This window comes from Lipotes vexillifer, unplaced genomic scaffold, assembly GCF_000442215.2.
Source record: "Lipotes vexillifer unplaced genomic scaffold, Lipotes_vexillifer_v1.1 scaffold591, whole genome shotgun sequence".
NCBI lineage: Eukaryota > Metazoa > Chordata > Mammalia > Artiodactyla > Lipotidae > Lipotes > Lipotes vexillifer.
The window spans coordinates 4,758,589-4,771,942 of record NW_006791954.1 but is presented as its reverse complement, the minus strand read 5'-3'; the positions used below and the strand labels follow the sequence as shown (position 1 = coordinate 4,771,942).

General features: G+C 59.7%; 1 protein-coding gene across 3 annotated transcripts in view; it reads right to left on the bottom strand.

The window, feature by feature from the left end:
- Positions 1-13,354, bottom strand: part of RARA (retinoic acid receptor alpha) — a 45,284-nt gene that overhangs the window by 18,503 nt on the left and 13,427 nt on the right. For all 3 annotated transcript variants that reach the window (XM_007465194.1, XM_007465195.1, XM_007465197.1), the window contains exon 2: positions 4,000-4,541. In XM_007465194.1, coding sequence (XP_007465256.1) covers positions 4,000-4,177 — 178 coding nt within the window. In that variant the 5' untranslated portion in view covers positions 4,178-4,541. The remainder of the gene's footprint in view (positions 1-3,999; positions 4,542-13,354) is intronic.

Below are 13,354 nucleotides of genomic sequence, written 5' to 3'. Positions count from 1 at the left end.
AGAAGCGGGGGGAGGGAGGATACAGACTGAAAAGGGGAGTGGCAGAGGAGAGGGAAAGGAGAAGGGCTCACCCCCTCCAGTCTCTCCAGGCTCCCCCAGACCCCAGGGCCACACTGCAAATGTGTGGATGGAAAGGAAAAGTCTGGACCAGGTGTTTCGGGGCTCCCATCCCCAGCTCCTCTACAGATAGCTTCCAACCTCCCTGCCCCGACTCCACAAATGGAAACAAAATAAGAACGGTAGCTTTTACACTCCTGTTCCTACAGTGTCTGGATGGAGATGGAGGGAGGGTGCCCGCTGAGCTCTGCAAACTGCCCGGGCTGCAGTGGGCTGATCTGGGGGCAGGGATGGGTGTGAACAGATTGTATCCGCAGCTTCCAGGACAGGATGGAGATCTGGCCCAGGCCTCTTATCGGTCTTTCCCTCCAGCCTTCAGGATCAAAAACAGAAAAGGGGGCGTGGCTAGGGGGGAGGCCTTCCCCTACGCCCCCTACTGGGTGAAAGCAGAAGGTCCTGAGGCAGAAGCGGGGCTTCAGCCATGGGAGAGGGGGTTTTACCATGGCCCTGAGCTCCCCACACCCAGGAGGGCTCCCCACAATACCCTCCCGCAGCTGCCTATCTGGATAGTAGAAAACAGCCCAGCTGTAAGGTCACTTAGCTCAGCCACTTAACCACCGGTGCTGTTTCCTCATGTGTAAATGGAGATAATGTCCCTCTCCCAGGATTGTCGGGATTAAGATTTGTAAAACAGAGATAAAGTCCCAGGCACACAGTAGGTGCTCCATAGATGTTAGCCTCCCGTTCTCTCCAGCCCCCACCCAGAAAGGGCTACGGTCCCTTTCCACTGTCGTAACACAGGGCACCACGGCAAGGAGACAGCGATGATCACACACGCAAGGTCAAGAGCAGAGTGCATTACAGCAAAGATCTCGCCTAATCTCAGCCCTCTGAGCGAGGTTCTGGTCAGATCCCTGGGTTACAGACGAGGACACATGCTCAGAGAGGTTATCACATCTAGTAAGCGGCAAAGCCAGAACTCGCTGCACAGCGTACTCCGCATCCCCTCCCCCCGCCCCCCACCCCCGTGGAATTCCCAGGGGAGCAACAAAAAAGGCAGGTTAGTTTCCTCTCCAGCCTAGACCAGCGATAAGAAATAGAGACCCTTCCCTCCCCAAACACACAACACAATCACAGATGCCTCCCCCTTACACTCTCTGTGCCCTAAGTCACCGCCCCCTCCAGCACACAAACTGACACCCCTCCCGGGCTCTGGGTCTGATTCTCCTCATACGGCACTCTGACCCTCTCACCCAATACACGTAAGCCATCGACCCCCTCCCCAACACACACCCAACCTTGACCTCCCCACCCCTAAAACACACCCAACCCTGACCCTCCCCCCCAAGGCACACTGAATCCCAACCCTCCACAGTAAATACCAGTCCTCAGAGACCCCATGCCCCAGGGGCTGGTTTAGAGGGGGGGATCCTGTCCCATCTCTGGTGCTTGCCACTCCAGCTCCCTGGGAGACGACAGCAGAAAAGATACCCACCTGTCCCCAGTGACCTGGAGAACAGTTCTGTCCTTCCACAGGCCCCGGGTCTTTGAAGGGTACACCCAAGGTCCAGCCTCCTCCTGACCTGGGGAGAGGAATGGGAGGTGGAGGGAGGACTACCAAACACCTGTGTTGGTGGGAAGTGGGAGGAGGGAGCCTCATGTGCCAGGTTGCCTACAGAAAGGGTGGCAGAGGACCAGAGCATGTAATCGCTCCTTACAGGAATGGGGGCCACAGATGTCCACCCCTCCTAGGAACTGCCTGACCCCCAGCACCAGCCCCCAGGTGGGGAGAGCAGGGAAGGCGAGGCTGCCTCCATGCCTGAGCTTTGATCTGTCATGCTTCACTACCCAGTGCTGAGAGCCAGGGTCTCCGGGCCCCTCAGCCCTGCCCAAGAAGGAGGGAGATGCAGGGCTCCCTCAGGTTCCTGGCCACACCTCTGGTCCCAGAGAAGGGGAAGGTCAGGGAGAAGCTCAGAGGCTGGGGCCATGGGTAGGAAGAGAAGTTGTTGTTTACTAGGAAGGGACAGGGCAACCCACAGGCTCACAAAGGGAGGGGGCAGGAAGGGGCATTGCCTAACCCGAAATGTGGGCACCCCACCCTGGGGGATGAAGGTTAGCAGGATGGGAAGTGGGGTACCCGGAAACCCTCCCCACCCACCTCTAAGAAAGAGGAAGAAGCTTGCAACATTCAAAGAAGGGCAAAACATTTGCTTGTCCGGCACAAGACAGGGCAAGGTCAGGGGTCAGGCCCAGCCCCATCCAACCCTCCGTGAGCCAGGCCCCAAGGTGGACAGAGTGTCTGGGGCTCTGTTCCTATCACCTGGGGAAGAGCAAGCTGTCCACCGGCACCAGGCTGAGCACCCTCGATGTCTCCCTCCCTGAACACCCCACCCTGGCAGGAAGCAGACACTCCAGTCACTGGAGCTGGGATATGAATCCCAGTCCACATGGACGCAGACACTACCCCACACAGACACACCCGCTCCTTCCCCAGCAGCCCCGAAACCAGACACTGGCCTCCCCCAACACCTAGCATAGACTGAAGACCAGGCCAGAATGGGGCTTCCAACTCTGACTCCCAGGTCAAACTGCTGCCGGCTGCGCACCCCCAAGGGAGGAAACAGAAGGTGGAGGTTTGAGTAGGCAGCATCCGCCTGCCCCCTGCCCCAGGGCACAAAGGGTATGGACCTAAAGGAGCAGACTTAGAGCCCCTGCTCCCAGTGGCTGGTGGGGCCTGGGAGGGAGGGGGCCACCGTGCAGCCAGAGGAGGTGAGCCAGGAAGCAGTGGTGGCAGTGGGCAGCCGGCCAGTGTGGGCAGTGAGGCGCCCAGCCAGGGCCTGCCCCAGGGACAAAGAGACTCCCTGGCTCCGGGGAGAGGGCACTGCCCCCACACTGGGAAGGGGGCACTGACCCAGCCCAGCCGGGCACACAGGGCAGCAGCGTCAGGCAGCTTGCCAGTGGCCACGGGAGAGGCGGTGGGTGCCCGGGGCAGGGTGTTCAGTACCTGCCTGCCAGGAGAGGTGGGACACGTTTCCCAGGTCAGCAGCTGACCAGCCAGCCCGCCGTCCACGGCCCCCTTCTGCTGTTTCCACCCGCTCCTGCCCCAGGCCAGGCCCCAGCTCCCTCCCTACCCCCCCCCTCGCCGTCAAGCCCTGGCCCGGCGCCCAGCTGGGCCCTGGGGGCCAGAGTTACTGTAAGCGTCCTGGCAGGCCCGAGGCCTGGACTCTGCCAGCTGGCCATAGCTGCCGCCACCTCCCACTACCTGGCTCGGCCAGCCAGGGAAGGTTACCGAGACCCCCACCCAGCCAACAGGCGACCCCTGTGGCAGAAGGCGGAGGCGGAGAGAAAACAGAGGCCCTGCCAAGAGCAGGCTTGCATCCACAGCCGGAGTCCAGGCTGAGCGCCCCCTCCTGGGACACTGCCCCCCCCCACCCACCAGGCTGCCTGTGGGCCCCTCCCTCTCACCCTCCCCACAAAGGGAAGCACCACCTAGCCTGGCCAAGGCGAGGGGAGGGGATTCTATGCCTTCAAGCCCCTTCCCCCAGAAGCACTGGATGGGGCGGGGCGGAGGTGGGGCGCTGCTCTCAGTAGAGCTGCCATTTCCACCAAATGTCGAGAGGTTTGTTTACCCGCCTCCAGCCTCCGTGTCCAGTCCTTGGAGCTATTTATAAGGCCCTCCACGGCAGAGCACTGGGCGGGGGGTGCGGGGGGGGGGGCGGCGTGGGGGATGGCGTGAGAGGCGCCAGAGGACAGCACTGTTCAGCTCTCCCTCTGTCCCCCGCAACACCAAACACAATCACAGCCATCAGCCTACAAGCCCCCCAAACGACGATCCCCCTTTTCTGGAGGAGCCCTCGCCACTGCCAAAGAAATGTGCCTAGAGGCCCACCTCGGCCTGCCGCCCTCCACCGCCCCTCCCACCATGCCCACCACTCCACTTACTGGCTGGGGATGGCGTGCTATAGCCACTAACTGGAAGCTGGTGCTGGAGAGTGGTCAGAGCGCCCGGTGGGGAGAGTCCACCCAGCATGGGGGGGAAGAAGAAGGCGTAGGGGGGCACCGGGTATCCATTGAGGTGCCCGCCCCCAGGTGTTGGGCAAGAGCTGCTGTTACTGGCCATGCCAAGCAGCCACAGTCAGAAGAGCAGGCAGACAGTCTGGCCGAAGGCTCTGGCAGGCTTCAGGCCGCCTCTCCTGGGGTCATGGGGCCTGGGCCCAGAGGGGGTTTGGGTGGTCAGCCCACCCCCCCTTCTGTCCTGGAGCTGCAGTCCAAGGCTAGCAGGCTGATCTCAGCCTCCTGGAGCCCCCACTCCAGTTGGGGGTCAGGTGGGCTGGGGGACGTCCCAAGAGCCAGTCCTTTGGTCAAGCACTTCTGTGAGCTGGTACTTCCCCAGGAAGGTCCAGAGCTGGCCTTCAGGACGCCGAAAGGATCCCTCTCCTAGGTGGGCCCGAGCTAGGTGGCTGGGGAGGCCATGTCCTGTGATGCTGCAGAGAGAAAAAAGACAGGTGAGTGGGCACCGAGGAGCAGGCGCACAGGCATTCCCCGCGGAGCTCCCCAACCTGGGCGGCCGGAGATTTTCCTGTGGCACCCAGCTGAGCAGACAGCTGGCACCATGCCTGGCTGGCAGAGACAGCCTGGGAGTAGGGCCCAGACACTGCTGGGGGTGGCAGGACAGCAGAGCCAGGCTGGGGAGACGGGGACAGAGCCCAGAGCCGAGGAGGGCCTCTCACCCACAATCCTGAGAGGAAACGGTCCCCGGTGCCATGCCACCCCGGAAGATTCCCGCAGCAGAGGAAGGCAGCTGGCCCTCCTTCCCCCAAAGTGGGTTACCTGAGGTCAAGATGCAGAGAACGTGTGCTTGAAGGGAGGAGGGAGGGGGAGGAAAAGCCGCTTCCCTAAAGCAGTGGCACTTCTCAGAAAAATGACTCCTAAGCCAGGGGGCCCCCGCTTACACCACTTCCCCCCCAAATCCAAGCCCGAGCACCCCAGATGGGTCTGCCCCACAGGCCGGAGGGGAGGCCCGTTTACATACATACAAATAGGGAAATGGGAACCGAGGACTCCTGGGTATCACCTCCATTGCGTAACAGCATGATGGGCAGGGACTGCCCAGGGTGGAAGCCCCCTACTCCCAGGCAGTGGAGGGGCAAGGGAGACTGATCTCAGAGTTCACCCACATACTCTGTCTGCAGAAACAACCTCCCTGGAGAGGGTGGGAGGTGGGCAGAAGATGAAAGGCCAGATGCTCCTCCACCAGTGCATCCACAAATCCATACCCTGTTTGAACAGCTGGGACCCGAGGACACATAGAGATAACACCACGGGTAGCAAGAGACAGAGATGAACCCAGAAATTCCACGACACAGTGAGACAGACAGGCAGCAACAAGAGCAGAGAACGAGACCGAGAAAGAGAAGCATCCACAAGAGGTCCAGGAGGATATATGTAAACAGTATCAATAAATATGCATGTATTTATATATGAGTGTGTGCATATACACACACATATGACATATATGAGAGACAAAAGAAAAGAGAAGAAAGAAACATGGCCAAGCAAAACCACAATGAGATACCACTTTGCATCCACTAAGATGGCTATAATCAAAAACACTGATAACAAGTACGTGAGGATGCAGAGAAATTGAAACACTCAGACATTGCTGGTGGGAATGTAAAATGGTGCAGCTGCTTTGGAAAACAGCGTGGCAGTTCCTTAAGAGGTTAAACACAAGAGTTATACGACCCAGCAATTCCACTTCTAGGTATCTACCCAAGAGAAGTTAAAACATAAGTCCACACAAAAACTTGTACATGGGTGTGGATGTTCATACCAGCACTCCTAACAGCCAAAAAGTAGAACCGACCCAAATATCCATCAACTGATGAATGGATAAATAAAAAGTTGTACATCCATACAATGGAATGTTATTCTGCCATAAAAAGGAACAAAGTACCGATATACACGACAACATGGATAAACCCTGCAAACATTATGCTAGTTGTAAAAGACCACCTATTGTATGATTCCATTTATATGAAATGTCCAAAATAGGCAAATCTATAAAGGCAGAAAGTAGACTGTGGTTACCAGGGGCTGGGGCATGGGTTCAAGGGAAATGGGAAGTGACTGCTGAATGGTATGGGGGCTCTTTCTGGAGTGATGAAAATTTTCTAAAAGTGATTGTGGTGACAGTTGCCCAACTCTTGTGAATATATTAAAACCAGTGAATTGTACACTCTAATGGGTGAATTTCATGGTATATGAATTATATCTCCATAAAGCTGTTAAGAAGAAAGAAAGGCGGGGAGGAAGGAGAGAGAAAAGAAAAGAAAAGAAAACAGGGCCACAGAGATCCCAAATAAGGACCACCTCCCTTTCCAAGCCCTTCCTCCCCAAGCTCAGGCCATGCCAGGCTCCAAGCCCCAGGCTCCAGGCTCAGACCTGGAGTCCAGAGGACACACACATGGCCAGCATTTGGCTGAGGACCATGCCTGGGATGGAGGAGTTCTGCCAATGGACGAGGCCAGGACTTCTGCGCCCAGCCGCGCTGGCCAGCCAGCCTGCCTGTGACCATGCGGGGCTGAGGGAGGGGGAAGGGGACAGGTACTTGCAAGGAAGGGGGCAGCTCCCCTATTGTTAAGGAGCATGATTTTGACTGTTACTAATTATGACGACCATAGGGCCTCTCTCCTTACTCCTGAATGAGGTGACCCCTTCCTTCCCCAGGCCCCTGCCAATTACCTCCTGGGCTGCGAGGCTGACGTCAGAGGAGCAGGGACCCCACCCGTCGGCCAGCTGCCGCCCTGGCCCCCCACAACCCTGAGGGGCACCACACAAGGGAAACTCGAGCCAGCAAGGGAGGGAGGGGTTGACACTCAGACCCTCACATACGCGCACACCCACTTGCAGAAACTCACACGCGCAGCTCCAGGGAAAGCGTCCGGTGAACAAGAGCACGCGTGCTTGCACACCTAGCCTGGGTGCATGCGGGCACGCACATGCCACGTGAGGAGAGGAAACCCGGAGATGCGATCCCTCCACACCTGGGCTCCACACACAGTGAAGCCGGCTCCAGGCCTGCATGCCTGGCCCGGGACACAGCTCCCCACAGACGCACAACCACAGCCTCAGAGTTTCCCAAACTGCACTTACCCTGGCCCTCACCCGGCCAGGCGAACCTCTGCACCTGCCTCCCTGCGGCCCGGCCCCCCAGTACACAGCAGGGTCCCCAGACACAGAGAAGCACTCCAGTGGATTCACGTCCAAATGGGGGCCGACCTCTCTGAGGTGAGGCCCAGGAGGCTGAGGCCCAGGAAGCCATTCACTCCAGAACCCAGGCCTCCTGACCCAGCTTTTGGGGGGGTGGGGGGCAGCAGCAGATTCGATCTGGACCCTCTGGAGCCAACCCTTGACCCCAGAGGAGAGATTAACGACAGCCGCCTTAATGCCTCAATTCTGCTCCTGAGGAGTTTGAAACTGGGCCATACTTCAAACCTCAGCCACAGATACACACCCCAGGGAGAGGCTGGAAGGTGTTCCCCACCCCCATCGGAGCCTCACTAAAGGAGCTCAGCCTGCAAACTTCAATGCAGTTAGCTCCCTGGGGAAGGCCTTGAGCCAAGGGAGGGCAAAGGTTACAGAAATGGGCCAAGGGCCAGGCTGGCCAGGGAACAGGGATGGGCAAGGGCAGGGATGATGGGGGCAGGCCGAAGAGCACAGGCCCGGCCTCAGAAGGTCCTTCTGGAACTACGACCCTTGGGGAGATGCCTGGGCCCTGGCCCCCTGCACCCAGGGGTGGAGAAGACACTGTCAGAGAATCGAAACCAGCACCAAAGAAAGGGAAAACAAATTACCCACATCCAACCTCCACCCTATGCCCGCCACCTCCACTGCCCGTGGGCACCCTCCCTTGAGGGAGAGAAAAACCACAGGCCCACACCTCCCATACCCGGAGCCCAGCCTTGGCACAGCAGAACGGGGGGTGGGGGGTGGGGGGAGGGCCGGAGCACCTGCCACCAGCCAGGCACCCCTGCCCGCTGGGGCCTCCCTCACCCTCAAAAGGCTCCAGGATCCCTCCCCCAGTGTCAGGTGTCCCCAGCTATCCGTTCTTTATGTCCCCAGAGTCACACATCTGGAGAAAAAGGCAAATGTTGGCCGAGCTGTGAAGACAGTAGAAAGAAGCAGAAGTCTGAAGGGTCAAATCTCAGCTCTGCCACTTTGGGTGACCTTAGGCAAGTCACTTAACCTCTCTAAGCATCTGTTTACTCGTCTGTGAACTGCCTACCTCAACAACGGGCTGTGTGATTTAAGAGATAAAAGTCCTGGAAAGCACCTAGCACAGCGCCCACCCGGCACACAGGAGGTGCTGGGCAACAGGTCCCCTCCCTCCACCCACCCCACCCCCCACCCCCCGCGCCTGCCAGCACCACATCGGGACCTCCCTGGGCAGTGTGTCTGCTGTCCCTTCCCCAGCCAGGGCTAGCAGCTGCTGACAGGGCTGGGCGGGAGAATTACCCATTTTCCAGGGTCTGCTTCCCCCCAGACTGAGGACAGGAATGTGGGGAGAGGAATATTCGGGGTGTGGGTAGAGGCCTGACCACAACCCTTTCCCAAATTCCCTTCTTTCATTCCACAAACCAAAAAAGGGAAACCTTTGGACGTGGGGAGGGGAGGAGGGGAAGAGGAATAGACAATTTCCCCCCCTACCCTCAGGGAAGAGGAGCCAGGGGTCCCCAAACCCAGATGGCCCTGCCCCCCTTCTTCACCCACTCCCTCCTCTCTGCTTCCCAGGCTACCCCACTACCATGGCACCCAAGGAATAGAAGAAGCCAGGCAGTCCTGGACGGGCTGAGAGGAGGGGATAAGGATTGGGGCGCTTAAAAGAAGGGGGGACAGGGGCTTTCCTAGGCATTCTAGACAGTCAGTGAATCATATGCAAATGACACCCAAAGCTCAAGCTCAACTTGGGGGTGGGGGACAGGGACTCCAGCCCTGATGGAAGCAAAGACCCAGCCCCTCTGGACCCCCTCCCCTGTCAGGAGCTGGCAGAGCAGGGCAGGGCGGGACAGGGCAGATTTCAAACCAGAACAGTGGGCTGGAACTATTTATAAACTTTCCAGAAAAATACACACACACTCACATACACACAAAGCCAAAACCTCTCCCCTCCCCCATACTCCTCAGATCAGCAGAATGATGAACATTACTCCCTTTTCCCCCTTTTTCCAGAGGCCCCTCTCTCCTCTCGGCCACTCTGGTCCTCTGTTTACCTTTTGCTCTCCAGGCTCTGGGCTACAGGAAGCCAGCAAGGCCAGCCTCACTTTGAAAGAGACCACCCCAGGAGGGCCTGAGAAGGGCCAGCGGGGTGAGGTTGGGACAGTGGAGGGCACCTCTTCCCCACCAGTCCTCAGAAGCCCAGGCCTGCCTCGCTGGAGCTGGGACTTGTTGGACAACCTGCCCCAAGCACGTGCAGGGCCTGAGCACATCTACAGAGAGAGTCAGGGGAGTGCTGAAGTCCAGCGTCTGGCCTCTGGATGCTGCCACTGCCCACTGCCTCAAGACACAGCACCTAGTCCCAGAAAAGTGGATCTGATGTCTCCCCAACTTGTACCCGCCCAAGCTTCTGCCCCAGCTACATAGGGCTGCCTGACCTCCACGGGCCATCATCCCCGCAGTGACTCAACAGGTCCCCTCCCGCCACCCACCCCACCCCCCACCCCCCGCGCCTGCCAGCACCACATCGGGACCTCCCTGGGCAGTGTGTCTGCTGTCCCTTCCCCAGCCAGGGCTAGCAGCTGCTGACAGGGCTGGGCGGGAGAATTACCCATTTTCCAGGGTCTGCTTCCCCCCAGACTGAGGACAGGAATGTGGGGAGAGGAATATTCGGGGTGTGGGTAGAGGCCTGACCACAACCCTTTCCCAAATTCCCTTCTTTCATTCCACAAACCAAAAAAGGGAAACCTTTGGACGTGGGGAGGGGAGGAGGGGAAGAGGAATAGACAATTTCCCCCCCTACCCTCAGGGAAGAGGAGCCAGGGGTCCCCAAACCCAGATGGCCCTGCCCCCCTTCTTCACCCACTCCCTCCTCTCTGCTTCCCAGGCTACCCCACTACCATGGCACCCAAGGAATAGAAGAAGCCAGGCAGTCCTGGACGGGCTGAGAGGAGGGGATAAGGATTGGGGCGCTTAAAAGAAGGGGGGACAGGGGCTTTCCTAGGCATTCTAGACAGTCAGTGAATCATATGCAAATGACACCCAAAGCTCAAGCTCAACTTGGGGGTGGGGGACAGGGACTCCAGCCCTGATGGAAGCAAAGACCCAGCCCCTCTGGACCCCCTCCCCTGTCAGGAGCTGGCAGAGCAGGGCAGGGCGGGACAGGGCAGATTTCAAACCAGAACAGTGGGCTGGAACTATTTATAAACTTTCCAGAAAAATACACACACACTCACATACACACAAAGCCAAAACCTCTCCCCTCCCCCATACTCCTCAGATCAGCAGAATGATGAACATTACTCCCTTTTCCCCCTTTTTCCAGAGGCCCCTCTCTCCTCTCGGCCACTCTGGTCCTCTGTTTACCTTTTGCTCTCCAGGCTCTGGGCTACAGGAAGCCAGCAAGGCCAGCCTCACTTTGAAAGAGACCACCCCAGGAGGGCCTGAGAAGGGCCAGCGGGGTGAGGTTGGGACAGTGGAGGGCACCTCTTCCCCACCAGTCCTCAGAAGCCCAGGCCTGCCTCGCTGGAGCTGGGACTTGTTGGACAACCTGCCCCAAGCACGTGCAGGGCCTGAGCACATCTACAGAGAGAGTCAGGGGAGTGCTGAAGTCCAGCGTCTGGCCTCTGGATGCTGCCACTGCCCACTGCCTCAAGACACAGCACCTAGTCCCAGAAAAGTGGATCTGATGTCTCCCCAACTTGTACCCGCCCAAGCTTCTGCCCCAGCTACATAGGGCTGCCTGACCTCCACGGGCCATCATCCCCGCAGTGACTGAATACCAGGCAGAAAGGGCAACTGGACAACCCAAGACCAGGACAGGCCAGGTGTTGGGAGGAGGAAGTGGGGGAGGGGGGATGTCTGCTGGTCAGAGCAGTGTCCCGACTCCGCACCCCAGGGACTGTACCCCAGAGCCCCCTGGGAGATGTGCCCAGGGCCCCCGAAGCCCACGGCGGCTGAGGGGCCCACCCAGAACCAGAGCTGAAGCCTCCCACCCAGTCTTTCTCTTGGAGCAGAGAGCAGGTGAAAGGGCAGGGGGCAGCCCAGGCCTCATGGAGAGGGATGGGCCCACAGGGAAGGAAGAAAACAGGAAGAGGAAGAGATGAGGCTGCGGAGGCCACAGCCAGACCACAGGAGTGTGTGGACCACACAAAGGCAGCTCTGTCCGGGTCGGGAACCGAAGGGGCACAGACAGAAGGGGACACCCCCCCAGCCTGGAAACCACCGTCCTCACAGCCAGCCTGGCACGGGGCTTTCCCCACCCCCACCTTGGCAGCTGCCCCCTCACCACTGTCTCCCCTCTCCGCCGTGCAGGAAGCATAACTCTCACAAGGGGCGGGGGCTGCCAAACACACAGAGCAGCAGGTATGTGCGCGGCTGCGCGGCTGCAACCCACCTCCCCCAACCCCTCAGCTCTGCCCCAACCCTACCCCGGGGCGGACAGACTGTCGGCACGACCCAGTGCTACCAGCCCCCTCCCGGCGTCCTTCCCTAGGGACCCGGGCAGCAGGGAAGCCGGGAACGCCCGCCCCCGCCCCCCTCCCGCCTCAGGATATCCTTTTGGCTCTGACCCCAGACCAGGCCTGAGTCAGACCGTGCCCCGCCCCACACCCCCCATCCAGCGACCCCCAGGAACTTCCTACTCCCCACGCTCCACACCCACCTACTCAGGTGGGGCTAGAACTAGGGGGAATCTCTTCCCCTCTCCACCCCCCAGCTGAACAGGGAAGCCCACCAGGGGGTGGGGCGGATGGTCACAAAGTCCCAGGACCAGCCCCTTAAAGCACAGGGCCTGCGGGATCAGGGTGAAGCGGGTGCAGGCTGTGTGTGGAGGGGAGAGGAGGCCCTGCGGACCACCACCTCCCCGGCCCCAAAACACACACAACTGGGGATCCTACCCAGAGCCCCTCCCTACTCCAGCCTGGACCCCAAGAAACCACAGAAACTCCCTGGGTAAGGTAGTTTGCATGAGAACACGGGACGGGAGAAGGCTCCAAAGGGAAAGGGGAGAGGGAGCGGAGGTTCCAAGAACGGGCATCTTTCTGGGACAGCGGGACCCAGGCTGGAGGGGACAGGGTCTGCACAATCGGTCAGATTCACAGTCAGCCACAGCCAAGCACAGCCAGACGTGGTCACAGTCTCCCCGACGCTCAGTCTGAGTAGGTGGCTGTGACTCCTTCCCACAGACAGAAGTCTGGGGGGCCCTGGGGGATCTGGGGCATCGGAGACCACACACACTCTGCTTGAAACAGCCCCCTGGGCATGCTCCCCCAATCCCCGCCCCCAAACTGTGGGCCTAGGGGGAGGGGCAGCTCCCTCCCCACGAGAACCAGGGTAGTGCCCAAGGCGGCCATCTCCATGGCAACCAACAACAAACATCCCGGGAACCACAGAGGGCCAGGAAGTGACAGCCACGTGACAGGAAGCCAGTTTTTTCACTGGGGGGGGGGGCGAGGAAGATTGTTAGCAGCCCCTGGGGAATCAGCTGTCCCCTAAGTTTCCCCCACTTGGAACTGGAGGGAAGGGGTCAGCTGGGAAGGTGGCCACACACACCCCCACCCGACCCCACTGCAGTGTGCGCAGTCGGTCGCACGGCTGAGTGGCCCTCCCTTCCCGCCTGCCACTCACGGTTCTCCCCGTTGGGTCCCCCTCCCTTCCACTTCCTGCCGTGACTGGAGATCAGAGAACTCCCCACCGCAGCTTCCCCTTCTCAAGTCTCGATTCCTGGGCTGAAGGTTTACGGTGGAGCGAGGCACACAAGGAAGGAGGGCTGGGGACCTGCGGTAGGACCCAGGGGACAGAGGCTCCAGGGGAGGAGCCGGGAGGGAGCTACTCCAAGGTAGGTGTGTACACACAGGCACACATAGAGTGAGTGGGTCACGGTGACACACCACCGGGGCGCAGTGACACACAGAGACTGCCTGACCTCAGGCAGCTCTGGGGGGAATCGAGCAGGGCCATTAGATCCACCCCTGCGTGCCCCACTCCAGCCCAGTTCCTGAGCCTCCGGGTTCAGCTCAGGCGTCTCCTGGCCTCCAGGCAGGCGAGGTCCCAACAGTGCCAGCCCCCACCGCCTCTTCCC